This window comes from Nipponia nippon, unplaced genomic scaffold, assembly GCF_047370975.1.
Source record: "Nipponia nippon isolate SJK-2023a ecotype South Korea unplaced genomic scaffold, ASM4737097v1 scaffold_13, whole genome shotgun sequence".
NCBI classification, from domain to species: Eukaryota; Metazoa; Chordata; class Aves; order Pelecaniformes; family Threskiornithidae; genus Nipponia; species Nipponia nippon.
The window spans coordinates 866,729-881,937 of record NW_028262324.1 but is presented as its reverse complement, the minus strand read 5'-3'; the positions used below and the strand labels follow the sequence as shown (position 1 = coordinate 881,937).

Sequence of the window (15,209 nt, the reverse complement as noted above, 5' to 3'; positions counted from 1 at the left end):
CGCCCCGCCCACGCACCGGCCCCACGCGCGGGGGCGCCGCTCCCCCCCTGCGCCCCGCCGGCCCCGCGCGCTCGACGCAGGCGCGCGCGGGGCGGGGCGGGTCACGTGCGGCGGCGGAGGCGGAGCGGCGCCGTCCTGCGCTGGCTGCCCCCGGCGTCCCCGGACCGCGCGCGACCCCCGCCCGCCCCCGCCCCCGCGCGCGCCCCCGCCCGCCCAGGCGGCCCCCGCCCTCCTGCGCGTGCTCGCGGCGCGGGCGCGGCGGCGGCGGCAGCGGCAGCGGCGGAGGCGGCAGCGGCAGCGGCAGCGGCGGCGCCACCGCGGCCGCCAGCAGCGGCGGCAGCGCCAGGTGAGGGCGGGGCGGGCCCGCGGCCGGGCCTCTCCGCCGCCCGCGGGGGCTGGGGGCGGCGGGGCGGAAGCGTCGCCCCGGCGGTGTCAGGGCCGCCGGCGGCCCGGGCGGGAGCAGGCCGGGCCCGCGGGCGGCGCGGCGGGAAGGGGCGGCGGGGCCTGGCGGAGCCTGGCGGGGCGCGGAGCGCGGAGCGGGGCCTGGGCCCGGGCCGCCGCCGGCGGAGCGCCCCGCGGGGCCGGGCCGGGCCGCCCGGGCCCTGTCAGCCGGCTGCGGGGGGCCGCGGCCCGGGGGCCCGGCGCCGGGTGAGCCCGCTCGGCCGCGGCCTGCAGCCTGCCCTGCCCCGCCGGCGGAGCTGCCGCGGCCGGGCGGGCGCCGAGCCGGCCCCGCGTCTCCCGGAGCTCGGCCCTGCGCCGCGCCCCGCGGGACCCCGCTCCGCGCCCCGGGCGGCGGCGGCGCTCTGCGGCGTCGGGCCCGGCAGCCCGCGCCCTGTCAGCCGCGGCGGCCTCTTGGCGGCCTGGGGACGCTGCTCTGGTCCTGGCTCCTCAGCCCTGACCTCATGCGGGCGCTGACGTCTTTGTAAGATGTCAGCGAGGATGCGTTGACGTTTCTTTGAAGCCAAGCTTTTGTTCGAGTTCCTCGGTCACTCGTTAACGCAGGCTCCCCCGCTCCCTCCCCCGGTGCGACGCCTGCGTTTCTCTGAATTTCATCCACTTGTCGGGCGTCTCGGAGAGCTCGGGGCTGCGATTCCTTCGGGCCGCGTTGGGGAGCGGGAAGGAGAGCGCTGTGCTGCCGCCCGCCTCGGCGCGGTTCGGAAAGCCGCCCGCACGTTGCAGCTCTATGAGCTTTGTCTCTTCATAACCCCCCGGCTTCCGGGCGCGCAGCTTTGTGCTCGCTCCCCTGACTGCGAACTGTAGGAAACCTCTCTCATTTGAATTTTATTAGAGGAAAGACAGTGCCTCTTGTTGGTGTTTATAATTATTGTGCATTGTAGTCGTTCTGCCCGGTTCTTCAGCTAAGGCGTCTCTCAGCATTTCCCCTATGAGAAAACAACCACAGAGAACAAATTTGGCATTTTGAAAAAAGGTCGCCAAGCGTAATAAGCACGGCTTTGGGATTTAACAGCTCTTTTCCAGTTACAGCGAGCGCTCCCAGCTCTTCTCTGCATCTTGTGGAGAGAGCAGCAAAGGTCTCGAGGCGCATAGCCAAAATGGCCGGGTCTGCGGGCCTCTGGATTAAATGCGCTACCTGCAGCAAGGCATCAGGGTGTTTGCTGGAAATCCATACGCTCTTCAAACACTCACCGAGCCGCGTGGCTTCCTTCGGAAGTCAGCTGGCTGAACCAGGAGGTTTTTCGCAGGAGGACTGTGTCCTGACGCGCCTGTGAGAGGAGGGAGACTCAAAGCGAGGGAGGCTGCACGCAGACCTGATCTCCTGTTGAGAAGTGACGTTTCTTAATATTTTAAACCTGCAGACGGGTGTTCCGTTAGGCTTCGGATTTTGGCTGGAAAAGCTGCCAGCAGCGCTCTCCAGCCTGTTCTTCTGTAGGGCTTGGAGGGAGGAGTTGTTTACACTGGGCTTCCAACTGATGCGGTAATTTTACACTATTCTAGTAAAAAAATAGGTGCTTCCTTACAATAAAAACCAACGGTGTGTGGGGAAACCTGAGAAATCCGGGCCCCCCCGCGCATCTCTAAACCCAGCGTTAGTGTTCTCGTTTTTCGGTGGCTTAAATACTGGAAAATAGGAGGGTGTAGAGGTAAATTCTGCTGAGCAATCGTAATGCCGCTCTTTGTTCTGTGTAAATATGATACTGTCAAAGATTGCGTGCCTTTGTAGTAGATGTTAAATGTTTCAAACTGATAACTAAACCGCTAAACAGATTTACGGTATATTTTTATTTTCTACTGCCGTATTGATTGCTTTTGGATGGAAGCTGGAGTTACAACTGAGTTACACAGAGAGACTAAATTTAATAGGTTGGCAGTGGCAAAGGGTTTGCTGCTGAAGATATCGAAGAGCTAACGTGGCTGTAGTGGTTGATTTCATGGGGAATAGTGACATTTTGTCGGTCACTAGCGCACCTCTGGAGGCAGAGGGGCGATGCTGGCGTCTGTTTCAAAACCATGTGGTCGCTGTTGAGAAACACGAACGCTGCGGCCCAGAGAGAATGAGAATACGGGCGAGCAGGAGGCCTGGTGGCCTGCAGGCCACTGAGCAGCGAGACTTACCCCTGCGTATTACAGAAACCGTGCTCAAGCATAAACTTGTTCCTTAACGCAGGGCTAGAGCAGAAGTGACGGGAGGGAGTGCGTAGGGATGGGGACAGTTAAGGGGCAGGAGTGGAAGGAGACCTAATCCTGGATGACACAGAGCGGAGGCAGGGAAGGTGCCTCGTCAGGCGCCAGGTGAGATGCTCTCCGTCTGTCAGCCAGGCGACCAGCGCGCCTTGGCTTTCCCGAAGCCGCGGCTCTTTTGCGTTTTGTCTTGACGCTGTTACGAACTCTGCTGTCCCCTCCGGAGCGGATCGCAGATGTTCTTCAGCAGGAGCGACCCGTTGTTTCAGCCACGTAGTCAGCGTGTTCCGTAGTTTGTACACATCGACAGTGGAAGGCTTGGCTGGAGGTGGTGTGTGAAACCCGGATTGTCTGATGTCCTGGCTAATCAGAAGGAAGGGAAAAAGTCTCCTCAGCGATGCTGCTGGAGTTGAAAGTTCATCTAAGCTTTGCATTACACGGACAGATGGATAGTAGTGGAAGTTTTCAAGGGGTCCGGGAGCCTGGGATTCTTCCCAGTCCGTTGGGCATTGGGGGTCATTTTCTGTCCAGTGTGTCCTCTGTCGTTAGTTAAGGCTATTAACAGCATCCCGCCTGCACTCTGACTGCGCATCAAAAATTGCTATTGTCGTAATGAACAGTAGACACAAGAAGTGAATTCCGTCGTGTATATTGCGGCTGTGCCACAGCGAGTAACCCTCCTCTACGTATTTGGGAGAAAGGAGAGGCGGCCGGCGCGTGTCGCAGCGTAGCCAGCTTGGGAGCTGGGGCGAAGGCGGGAGGCCACAGCTCGTGGGAGCCGCCGTCGCTTTGGAACTGAGAGGACGGTTGCCTCCTTCTCCAGCTGGAACGAGTAGTCTTGAAGCATAGCCCTGCACAGGGGTTTGGATCAGATTGGTGTGAAAATTGAAAAGTCCAGGAGGTGAATGATGCCTTGTCTGAATTCGCTTGTCTTCATGGAAACCGGTAACTCGGGACAAGGGGTTGCTTGTACTGAGCTGGCTATGTGGGGGCCTGAGCGTGAGGTTTGGTGCATGAGAGGGAACGATCTGGTTATTCCCACCGAAAGATGCATGCTATTAAATTCTCCAAGTCCTATGCGTATCACTTTAATTTTATGATTTTTATTCTTTTAAAAGTCAAATGACCTACCAAGGCTGCGCAGCCGGTACGAGAGTGCATGTCTCGTTGCGGTTCCTGGGTCGTACTTACAGAGACGGAATGGGATGTTAGCCCCCGTGTTCTGCATCCGTGTGCGCAGGCCCGCTCACGAGCTCCCTCCTTGCTGAGTGATACAAGGAAAATGTGAGGAGTTATTTCTGCCTTGCTTCCCGATAAATGGGAAGTTTCGGCGTCTGTAGTAACACCGTTTTTCCCGGCAGCGAGTGGGGAGCACGCGGGAGATGAGAGGCAAGGCTCGTGTTGGCAATTCTGATGGGTCTCTTCCCCAGAGAAGCCGAGGGGTTACCGGTTGCAGTCTCGGGACAGCGCCTGTAGGACCTGAACCTCCCAAGGCAAAAATGTTACCAGGCTTTTTTTTTGGTGAGGCTCAGTTAGGAATAACACTGGGCAAGACACAGCACCTCATCTTTTGGTTGCAGTGTGGGAAAGTGGTCCTTCTAAGGGTTTTTTGGAGTGCTCTTCCCCTCCCTGCAAGGACGCGCTGCTGCCTAGTGCCGTTGCATCCCAGTTTTACCAGAAGGTGCAAAGCTGGCCAGTGATCACCTGGTTCTTAATAGCAGCAGTGACAAGAAATAACACTTTTGAAATTTGATTCTTCCAAAAGCCCAGAGTAGAACAAAATAAGCTGCAAGTTTTTGTACAATCAGGAAACTCTCGGAACAATCTTGATTTTAACAAAAGCTATACCCGCTTCTGTTATATGGAGATTATTTTTTTTTGTGTGGTCAGGGAAAACAGTCATCTTATTATTGAGTGCCTCATATCAAAGGAATGAATTTTAAGCTGTTTGTTTTAGCTTAAATCTTTTCGTCATACTTTATAACATTTCAGAATTTTAAAAACTTCTATGAAATTTCCTAGACTTTTATTACATGTAAGAAGGAGGAATACTGCAATAAACAAGAGGTGCGGTTTGCAGTCACAGCGTAGTTCAGGACTGGTAATCACAAGGATGCCTGGACTGGTTACATCGGCATTTATGAAGCTCAGTGAGACTTTGGTGATAAAGGAGTCCCGTGGGGCACGTCAGCCCCGGAGGGTTTGGTAGCGGTTAAATTCAGCTTTAAATAAAAAGCTTGTCGCAACACAAGCAATGGATAGATTGCTACTTGGAAAAGAGTTTTCTCCTAGCCTTTGGAAGGCAAGATAAAATACAGTTTCTTGTCAAGATGCATCTGATTTTAAATAGCGTCTCATTTTATTTACTTCTTTGCTGATTGCATTGATGGGTCTTCGTGAAAGGTTACATCCTGCAAAGCTCTGGCAGAGTATTCATCTGTTCCAAGCTATGGTGTATTTCTTCCAAATGGAAGCATCCTTAACGTGTGAAATTAATAATTCAGCTAATGGGAATTGATTGATCAAATATTAGACTGCATAGACGACAGCTTCCAAGAGAATCGCTGATTCCGAGTTAACGTGCGACTGAGGAAGATGACTGGCAGCCGCCTTGTGTTGCGCTCTCAGCTGCCGAAACTGGGAATTTCTACGTGGCTAACTTAGCTGCAGGTGAAACCTGTTCTGGAGTTACCATCTTGCTTTTTAAAGCAACCCTGATGATGTCGTCCGTCAAATTCTGTTGAAATAAAAATTGATGGCTCAGTTGAGACGTGTCCGTTGCAGCTTGGCATGAGTTGTGGGGTTTCAACAGACTTTATGAAACTTTAACAAACCGATGTTCCACTAAACCTGCTGTCAAAATATGCCAAGATGTCCCTGCAAAAGGTCATACGCGTTATAACAAGCTGTAATTTTCTCCTTGTCGGAAACACTTGGGTTTAGGTGTTTTATGCTTGAGGGCTACGGGAGTGCAGCAGAACAGTAGGAAGAGAGGTGAGTGTTCCGTATCGGAACGAGGGAGTGAAACCTGCCTGCCTGTAGACTGGCTTGTTTTGTTTTCTTGACGTTTGGGAAAGCGTCAGCTCTAAACAAAACTCTTTGTGTAGATGGAGCGCGTCACGGGGCTGTGCGTATGGATTCCTGGGTGTCCGCTAAGGTATGCGTTCAGTCTCCAGGCATTTCCAAGGTCTCTATCAGATAACTTATTGTGATGAAAGCTGGAGTTAATGAATCAATGTTCATTAGTTATTTTCCTTAACCAAATTTGGCATCGTCTCGTGTGTACAACGGGAATGGAGACAGCAGCAATCAATCGTTCTTCTTCCCGTAGCCTGGGCTGACCGTCTGCAGTTTCTTACTGGAGCTTGCCAGGGCAGCCCGTCTTTCCCAGTCCTCTCTTCTCTGGAGCAGCAGGGTGTCCGCAGACCATCTCATACCCTGCGCCCGTGGTGAGGGAGGGCTGCCCTTCCCCTCGGTGGGGGGAACTGGAGCAACAAAAAGCCCCTCGGTTCCTTGCAGCCAGGAGCTCCGGTGATTTTCCCGCCGGTTGTCCACCCTCCAGCCAAACGTCGACTCTTGCCCCTGCCTTGCTGAGGCACGGACAGTTTGAACGGGGGCTGACGTCTGTCAGCTTTGAGGCCTTCCTAAAAGCAGCTTTTGCTGGGCAAGCAGGGACCGTCCTTTCACGTGAACTCTTAGCACGGCTTCGGAGATAACCAGCCAGTTTGTTATGTGACTCAATTTCAGGCCGTCTAAAATAGTCTGTGGAACATCCTTTTATAAAAAGGGTGAAAAAGTAGAACTAATGCAGTATCTGCTATAGAACGTGGAAAGCTTTTTTAGTTTTGGCTTACACTTAATGAATGATATTAAAATTTCATATTTCAGATTTTGGTTTTGCTTGTCAGCTCGGTGTCCGTCATGGTATTTAGACAGGTTTGCATATAGCTGGAAACAGCAAAGTTACTGCTTATGATTTAGCCGCTCGGGTCTTCTACTCGGTACTATGCTGCTTCTTGAATTACAACGCTTATTTAGAAATAGAAGAAGATACCAGAGGTTGAAAAGTGTTAGATGACTACTAAAAGTGCTACAAAACATATACGGTCTGATGCAATGCAACTCTTTCCTTCCCTTCGAGCTGCTGGGCTGGCAGAAGTGCAAAGGCTACGGCACAATGCTGAGGCTTTCAAAGCGATTTTACTTTGTCGTCTGGATAGAAGACAGCAAATTTCTGCTTTGTCTTCCTGAGTCTTCTTCCCTCTTCTGCTTCCCCAGTTTGTTTCTGGGTAGGCCCCTTCTCCACTGGTGGAGCAGGCTGGCACGTAAGCAGAAAATTTGCTTGCAAAACGGCGCTGGGATGTTAATATAAATCATCTTGATTTGAGGGCGGTGTTTTGTTTTCGCTGAAGCCATTAGCTTTACTGCTGCGTTTTCATTACCCTGGGAGGTCTGAGTGCAACTCGATGAGACCGTGGACAGGAGCAGGTTCTGGGGATGGATTCACCTCCCTTTTTTGGCCACTTGCAATAAAAACGGCCGGCTGAGGTGGCCGTGGGGCTCGCAACACGCTTCTGGAACGAGCTTAACCTGAGCCGGTTTAGGCGCCTGCTTAGGATGAGCTGAAGTGCATCCTAGTTGTGCCAGTTTCTCTTTTCTGAAGATGAATTTAACCTGGAAGAGTTTATCTTAAGACTTAAATAAATATGTTATTCTAGATAAAATTTGCCCTGTTTAGAAGAACAAAATGTTATTTCCAGCCAAAGGGATTATTCAGGTTTTTGCTTATAATGAAAGGTTGGTTCTTCCAGGTCCTCAGTTTTTGCCATTGATAGTTGAATATAGTAACACATGCTTTTTACATTACTAAGGAGAGAGTTGGATTTGGTGCAAAACTGCATATTAAAAATCAAGGTATTCACTGTTATATTCAGTATTTTTGTTATTTTGCATCGTTGTCTGATGAAATGTGATGGTTTTCTTTCAGGATTACGTTTTTGGGAGTTGCTGTTTAACCATGTTTGCCAGTCTGGAATTACCTGAAGACCTGTTGCATGCCACAAAATACTGAAGTTGTGGAATTTGTTTTGGTAGGTAAAATAAGCACATGATGCATTCGAATATCTCTTGTTCTTAGCTATTCTCCTCCTAACTGTCCACCTACTAGGTCCTTGCCTCTGATGTTTGTGTGTGTTTGAAGGGCCGGGCTGTCTCCAGAGCTGACTTTGCAGCCTGCCATAGAGGGTCCAGGGCATTTGCCGTCAGGTTTGTAGCTGTTCTCCGACCTTCCTCCCGAGGAGGACAGCTGAGACGCTTCCGTGGTGTTATACCCCTTTAATGCCAAAGTTTGAAGCTCCACCTTCCTGGAGCTACCCCTAGCTAAGTTGTTTCAGAGGAAATTTTACGGCATGTTTAAATTTGTTTTCAGGTATTCTTTCGTATCAGAACAGTGATTCTTAGCCTTATTTACTCTCCTCGTGTAACAATATGACACTTGTCTAGAATTTGTTTAAAAGTCTTTTTTGTGTATTTTTGCCGAAAACAATTATGTCATTTTAATCTTTGTGTCGTAGAAAGGTTGTGTGTGTACACAGGTTTATTCATTGGTCAGAGTTAACAAGCTCCAGGATCGCTATGCTAGGCAACAAAATGGTTGAAACAGTTGTAGGAGGATAATACACTGTTAACAAGTTTGCGGTAAACACAGCGTTACGATCAGAGTGTTTCCGGGTTTTATAGGTGGCACAATTGAAAAGTATGCCTGTGTAGGTGCACGTGTGTATATGTTCTGCATGAAAAGAAAGCCGTCTTCTCAACAGTATTCTGGCAGTGCTGAACCTCCTCCGCCCCCATCCTGAAAAACTTAATAAATACCTTTATTTTCTCACTGCCACTTAAAACAAAGGAAACAAGAAAACTTTCAAGTGTGTTATTCAAGACATGTTTTTTTCTAATGACCTTTTTTTTTTCCCCCCCTTGCTTGAAAGTTGCTTGAAAACCATTTTTCGATGAAGGCAGAAGCAAGGAGGGTTCTGTATCCTTTGGAAATTAAGTTGCTGCTGCTATCAAAGACTTTTTCTCCTCACTCCCAGTTCTGGATTCCCCAAGAGACTTGATTGTAGTCTCATTTCTGGACTGATTTTAATTCCTCCTCCCTGTTGCAGCTTTACATTATGGTCAGTGTGAGGACGAGGACTCTGCTCAGTGCTAACTTCTGCCATCTCCTAGTGAAAGGCGTCAGGCCATCCTTCCTTCTGCTCGCACCCTTTCCAATCTTTTGTGTAATTTGGAAGAGTACTTTGTCAGGCTTAGAGCAGGATTTTGGTACTTTTTATTTAATTGGGCTCCCTGCATATTTGTTTTGAGAGGGTGCATGTTCTGGTGTGACATCAGTTGTGAAAGTGTTTATTCTGAGTTGCCTGAAATGTATAAACAGCCTGTAAATCAATAGACTGTGTGGCAGAAAACCCCGGACCAGTTGCTAGACGAAGCCGTGGTTTGGTTTACTGGCTTGGTGTAGTGCAGTGGTTAGAAGAAAGCAGCACCAGAGGCTTCAAGTTCTGTTTAAGAAACAAACTGACATAACCTTAAGTTTGGATCGGGTGAGCGGATCTTGGGATGAGGATACCAAGATACCAGGGTTTTTTTTTTTTTCCTTTGTTTGTTTGTTTGGTTTTTTTTTAACCCCAGAGACCAGCACTTCCATCCAGCGGTGCTGGCGCTCCAGAGCCTGCTGGCTTTCCCGTGTTCAGCTGCTCCCCAGTGAGCGACAAATGGCTGTTTCAGATCTTGCTCTAATCCCATCTCTCCCAGGGACTGGACGGATTTTCTAAGTATTGCCCAGCGCCGTGGCGCTGGGTTTGTCGCGCAGGCTTCCTTTTACCATCAGGGCTGCTGGTGGGGACAACACGTGGCGTGACAAACTGCCTCCTGGGTTCCCCGTGGCGTGCGGTGGGACCCCACTGTCCATCGGCCCAGGTCTAGGCTGTGGCATCGCTGTATCCGACTTGAATTCTTCCTCTGGAGAGTCTCCGTCTGGCACATTTCAGTCGGTCCGTTGTTTTATCCGTACGCTAAGTGCGCCCGGGAGCTCCAGCCCCCAGCAGCCCGGGGTGTGCCCTGTGTCCTTCAGCTCCGACACGCTGGCCTTCATGGGCTGTCCCCTGCCACCCCCGACCCCCAGGCGATACTGCAGGTGCGTTTTGGTTGTTAGTCTGTTACCTGGCTATTTATCCCCGCCTCTCTTACTTCAGTCACATGTTTTTAATAATGAGATTATACTGAATAGCACCAACTTTATAATAAACAGGCATAACACTTGTTATGCTGCTGTAGCCTGTCCCAGGCCAGGTTCACGGGTAGATGTTGCCACGTGGTAGCACTGGACTTGCTCTGAGTTTCCAGAAACAATTGTGTGATGGGAAATACTAAATTGGCAACTCTAAAACAAGAGGGGGCAGGGGCAGGAAGGAGGCCACGCATGTTCTCTGAACGGAGAGCGATATTCGGAGACCTTCTTGTGCTGCCGTGCGAGCACGAATGCTCGAGTTCCTGCAATGTGCTGTGGTTATGCACATCCATTCAGGTGTGGTTCTCGCTCATCAGAGACACGCTGTAGCCTGCTGGGAGTTCATCTAGTTGACAGGAATTGTTGAGTGACCAGAGTTTTACCTGTGTGTGCTTATGCTGAAGGCTTTTTGTGTATGTGTGGAAGAGCGTTGAGTGAAGGTGCACCCTAATTATGGTCGCGTGCAGGCTCGTGATTTATGGACGTCAACCCTATAACCGGGAGATTATAGAATTTGTTAGGACGAGGGATGCAGCTGGGATTCATTTGGTTTGAGATGGACAGCGTGCTGTGCTCTGCCTGAAGAGGAAGATTTCGCAAATCATTACTTCCTCCTGTCATACTTGAGATAAATTACACCTGAACGTAGGAACGGACTAAACTGCGTGTGTTTGGGAGGGAGAGCGGGAAGATGGATGTAGCGGAGATCCTTGAGGAGCGTAATGTGGGGAAAAAAGTGCAAAGAGAGCTGTAGCTACATGTTCTTATCCAAAAAGTAAAATTTAAGACTCAATCTTGTTTTTTCTTAACTCAGGCTTTTCCTGCACTCCTGTGATTTTCTGAGTCAAATGAAACAAGACCTGTGGTCCTTCGGGATGTAGCAAACTATGTTGTAGTAGTGTTCGTGAAGGGCCATAATTTCAAGAAATTCTGTCTGATTTGGGCACGTTGAGGCGAGGTTGGTGGAATCTGGTCTAAGCTGCAGCATTTTCACGAGGTCTTTAAAACCACGGTTTAGGCAGTCTGGGAGTCTGCTGCTCTTTCACAGAGAACATGGCTGCTTCAGACACTTCCATTCAGAAAAAGATTTGAAATGTTTGTGTTCTTATAGAGGAATTTCTAATTCTTTGCTGTCAGGGATTGTCAGAAGTACTCACGTTTCTCGCTGCAGGTGGAACACCCCATCCTCTCCAAGTAATTGTGCTTTTTCAGCACGTAAGAGCCTGTATATTGAGCTGAGATTTCTCTCCCTGAAAAACTTACTCAAGATTTTCAGATAAATAATTTTCTATGTAATTTTCTTCAAAATATAGTGCTTATGTTTCACAGGGTGCTTGCCTCATTCAGCGCACAGAATGACTGTGCTTGGTCGTTAAAAAGATTATTCGTGTAGGACTCCCAGCTCCTTTCTCCCTGAAGTTGGTGTATGTGTAATGAACGATGTAGGAATGGAGAAGGAATTCTCTCCTGGTTGGTGTAAAGCCAGCTCTGGTAAGGAAGTTCCCTGTCCAAGAAATTATGTGTGAAAATCAATTAAAACAGCTTTTCATAGATGCTTATTAATTGCCATTCTCATTTTCTGGGCACTGACATGAAACAGAGTAGTTTAACTTAATGGAGGTGCCAAACACTCAGACCTGTAATTTAGATACAGAGCTGAGCAGCAAGGAGTCCGGGGAAAAAAAGATTTAATTGTCTCCGTGTTCACCTGGTAATGAATTTTTAAAATTTTTGTCTCTATTCCCCATCTTTAAAATTTCCATGGTAATAATAAGTAACTAAGGAAAGCGGTATGGAAATAGATCAGCGGCTGTGAAACGTTTTTACTTACTTTCCGTTGCAGGCCTGCAGAAGAGCTTGTGACGCAAAATTAGCTTTGTTTTTAATCCGAGATCTGAGCCATGTTTGGGAGGGAAGGCCTGGAGCTGCAGTATGAAGAGAGTGACTATATGTAAGAGAGATGATTATTTATTAACGCCACTTCGCCTGCCTTGTGCGGTGCAAGGGTGCGAGGGAGAAAAAAACCTGTATTTTGTAAAATCACAGTAGGTGTGTGCGTAGAGACCTGACCAAAAGCCGAGGGTATTTTGTGACTTCCGAGTCCTTGTTTTCTCATTTGTAACCTTGTCCCTTCAGCAATGTTACGCAGGTGTGCAAACAGTGTAGAGTTGAATCTAAGCTTGTCTAACATAGTTATATATATATATATTTTTTTTAATTAAAAAAGGCTGTTTTCTGGCCAGTATCTGCAGCTCACCTTTCATCTCAGAGTTGTGGTTTTAATTTGTGATGGGAACTTGAACCTCTGCCAAAAACCCAATCTGTATCCCATCCAAGGGTATGTCGTCCTGAACTGAACGTTTTGGGTGGGTTGTGCTGAATGCCGACGGCTTTGGAGTTATGAGGTCTTGACAGTCCTGGCTGTTGAATTGATTTGTTTTTGGCAGCGGTGCCCAGGACCAGGTCCCTTTTTTGGTTTTGACATCAGCCTTGGCTGTTGGCGGAGATGGTTTTAATCTTTTAGCGATACTTGCAAAGCATCGAGCGTGAGAATAGAGGTCTCGCCCGGAGGAGTCGGTGCCGCAGCCCTTGTAACGGCTTGTGTTGGAGCGGAAAAACGCGTATCTTAATTAAGCGTTGGTATTGTTCACCGTAGATGTGGGGATAACTTTTATCGTAGGTTGTGCTTCTGTACATATAACAGCTTAGATTACTATCATAACGTCAAGTAAAATTTATTGCGATGTCTAGACATTACAAAGTGAAAAACATCAGGTGTGTGATGTGATTTGCTAAATTTGTTCTTATCCAAGCTCAACGGGGGCATGGGGGGAGTTGTGGGCTAGCACAGGGGGAGCAAATTTCAGGTTGTAATGTGCATAAGCAGCTGAAAACACCTAAATCTTTACAAACTACAGAAAGAAGGCATAGTATGCCTGAGATTTCCCTGGATGTGAGTAAAATATTTGTCAAATGCTATATTTCTCCTGGTGAAAACGTGCTGTGGCTTTCCTACTGCTTTGCTGGACAAAGGAGTGCCTATTGCATCTGCAGTCCCTAAAGCTAAATTTGGTGGTTTTTTCCTCTTTCTGTAATTAAAGTATTGCTGTCAGTTGTATAATTTCCTGCAAGTCAGGCGCTGCAGGGCTGGTACTGGGTGCTTGCTTGTCCTCTGTACGATACAGAGATGAATGTAATTGATTTTCTTCTTATTTTTTTTTCCTCTACCCTCCTTTCTACCTGACTATCGTTTAGGTCAACTGGAATACTTCTCAAGTCACGTGCGGCAGGATTCTGTCAGGAAACCGCTTCTGTTTGTTCTGGTGAACGAACGGCTTGGGCACTGCCATGGCCACCGTCTTCAAAGTCGCACAGTTTGTCTCGCAGACCCCAGCATTGGGCCACCCGGTAGGTGTTTCTGTCAGTGATCTTATGTGCCACTGAAAGCAGTTGCTAATGTCTTTACATGCTTATTATACTTAATTGTAATTCTTTTTTTCCCTTCCAAGCATCATCTTAACGTCTGACAGGCTCCCATTGTTGGAAACAATGGTTTGGGATGATCTACCTAACTTAAAAGACACATATGCCTCCTTGTACTCCTCAGCTATGGAAGACTTAGAGGTGGATTTTGATTCAGGACTGGAGGAAGATGAACTGAAACAGGAGGCTGCTCCTGAGGATTCCACGATCTTTGTAGCTTTTAAAGGAAATATAGGTGACAGAGACTTTGAGCAGAAACTCGATACCATACTGGAGAATGTGCCTGGCCTTTTACACATGGGTAACGTACCTTCCTCTCGTTTTTCAGCTCTCCTTGAAATATGTATGTACAAAGTCAGGGTGCGCGTACAAAGAAACCGATTATATTGGTTTTGAGTTACTTTGTAATAAGATTTGTTGAGGTTATTCTTAGTGAGTTTGGGAGCTGTTCTTCTGAGGGAGACAGAGTACAGGTTTCTGCAGTTGTTTTGTTGTTTAAAACCGCTTTCATTAGTGAGTTCATTTATTCCTATTCAGTTCCCGTGTGTTACTTGGGTTTTCCTCTTTCATTTTCTCCCTCCATTACACGTTGTTGTGTTATATGGAAGTGAAACCGGGCTTGTCCACACAGGAGATGTTTTTTACTACCAAACCCATCCGATTTAAACCACTGCAGTTCATCTGAGAATAGGTTCACTCCCAAGTAACTGTGTCAGCTCAAGACATTACTGCCCCTTTGCTGCTACAGTGACCTGCGCTACCTGATTTTTTTTTTTTTCTTTTTTCCCTGATGGGGACGTGGAGTGCTGTCATGTGCCCCCGTACGCCCACCGAGGCCTGGGGACAGCTGTGTAGCTAGTGAGCAATAACAGGCTTTGGGGACAATAACGTCTTTTGCCAGCACATCTAGATCTGGAAAGAGACATCTGTGCGCTGTCTGAGCATCTTTGCAGAGGGGCTTAGGATGGTTACTGCGAGCTGCCCGCGTACGTAGTCTTGCTTGTACAAGTACAGTCTTTCTTAATAGACAGCCCTCCCTCGGGAAGGGTGCAGGGTTGGGCTGGTTTGGGTCAGCCTGCTTGGATCGGTGGGGTGCCCCCCCCCGCCAGTCCCCCAGCAACGCCCCTCATCTGACATTACTTGCCCGGTCAGGCGAAGGGCTTAATTTCTTGCCATGAGTGTAGTTTGCAATAGAAACAGGTAAAGCCAGGCGGATCGCCTTAAGTGTGGTGGCAGGAACGCGTAACCAGAAGAGCCTTGGAGACTGGGACCACAGCAGCGCTGATCTGACTCGGCATGAAGTCGTATGACGGCAGTCTAAAAGCCCCGTAACTGCCCATGCGCTCTCTCTCCCTCTTTTTGCTGTGTGTGAACCCAGCTTTTCCTGATAACTGTAGGTCGCCATCCCAGCGTGCTGCTCGTCTGCTGCGTGGTCTTTTGAAATCACGCCGTACAATGGGAAGTCCACCTGTCTTCTTCAGGCAGGCAGTCTGTGTGTTTAAAAAACACTAATTTTCTAGATTAGGCTTTAAAATGTTCATTGCATTGTTTGTTTTTTCAATAATGTAAAATACCTTTTCAGAAAAATAACCTGTGACTTCTGAATAACCAAACTGAATTTCTTCGCCACTTTGTCCTTTTCCTTCCATTTTGCCCAGCTGCAGTCAGCTGGGTCTGGCATCCGCTGTTGGGTCCTCGCTGTTATCTCTCGGGCAGATACAAAACCGGGGATAAGACAAAAGTACGATGAAGAATACCACAGTTTTGAGCTGCATCTTATAAACAGCTGGAAGTAGAC

At 48.9% G+C, this 15,209-nt stretch overlaps 1 protein-coding gene across 23 annotated transcripts in view; it reads left to right on the top strand.

The window, feature by feature from the left end:
* The first annotated feature begins 116 nt into the window (after positions 1-116).
* NCOA6 (nuclear receptor coactivator 6) overlaps positions 117-15,209 on the top strand; it is a 55,312-nt gene continuing 40,219 nt past the window's right edge. For 22 of the 23 annotated variants that reach the window (XR_015702853.1, XR_015702855.1, XR_015702854.1 and 19 more), the window contains exons 1-4: positions 117-346; positions 7,628-7,730; positions 13,184-13,336; positions 13,438-13,712. Coding sequence is in view for 20 of the 23 variants with exons in the window: in XM_087749361.1 (XP_087605487.1) it covers positions 13,478-13,712 (235 nt within the window). In the remaining 3 variants the exon portion in view is untranslated. The remainder of the gene's footprint in view (positions 347-7,627; positions 7,731-13,183; positions 13,337-13,437; positions 13,713-15,209) is intronic. The other variant, XM_087749346.1, reaches the window with a different exon arrangement.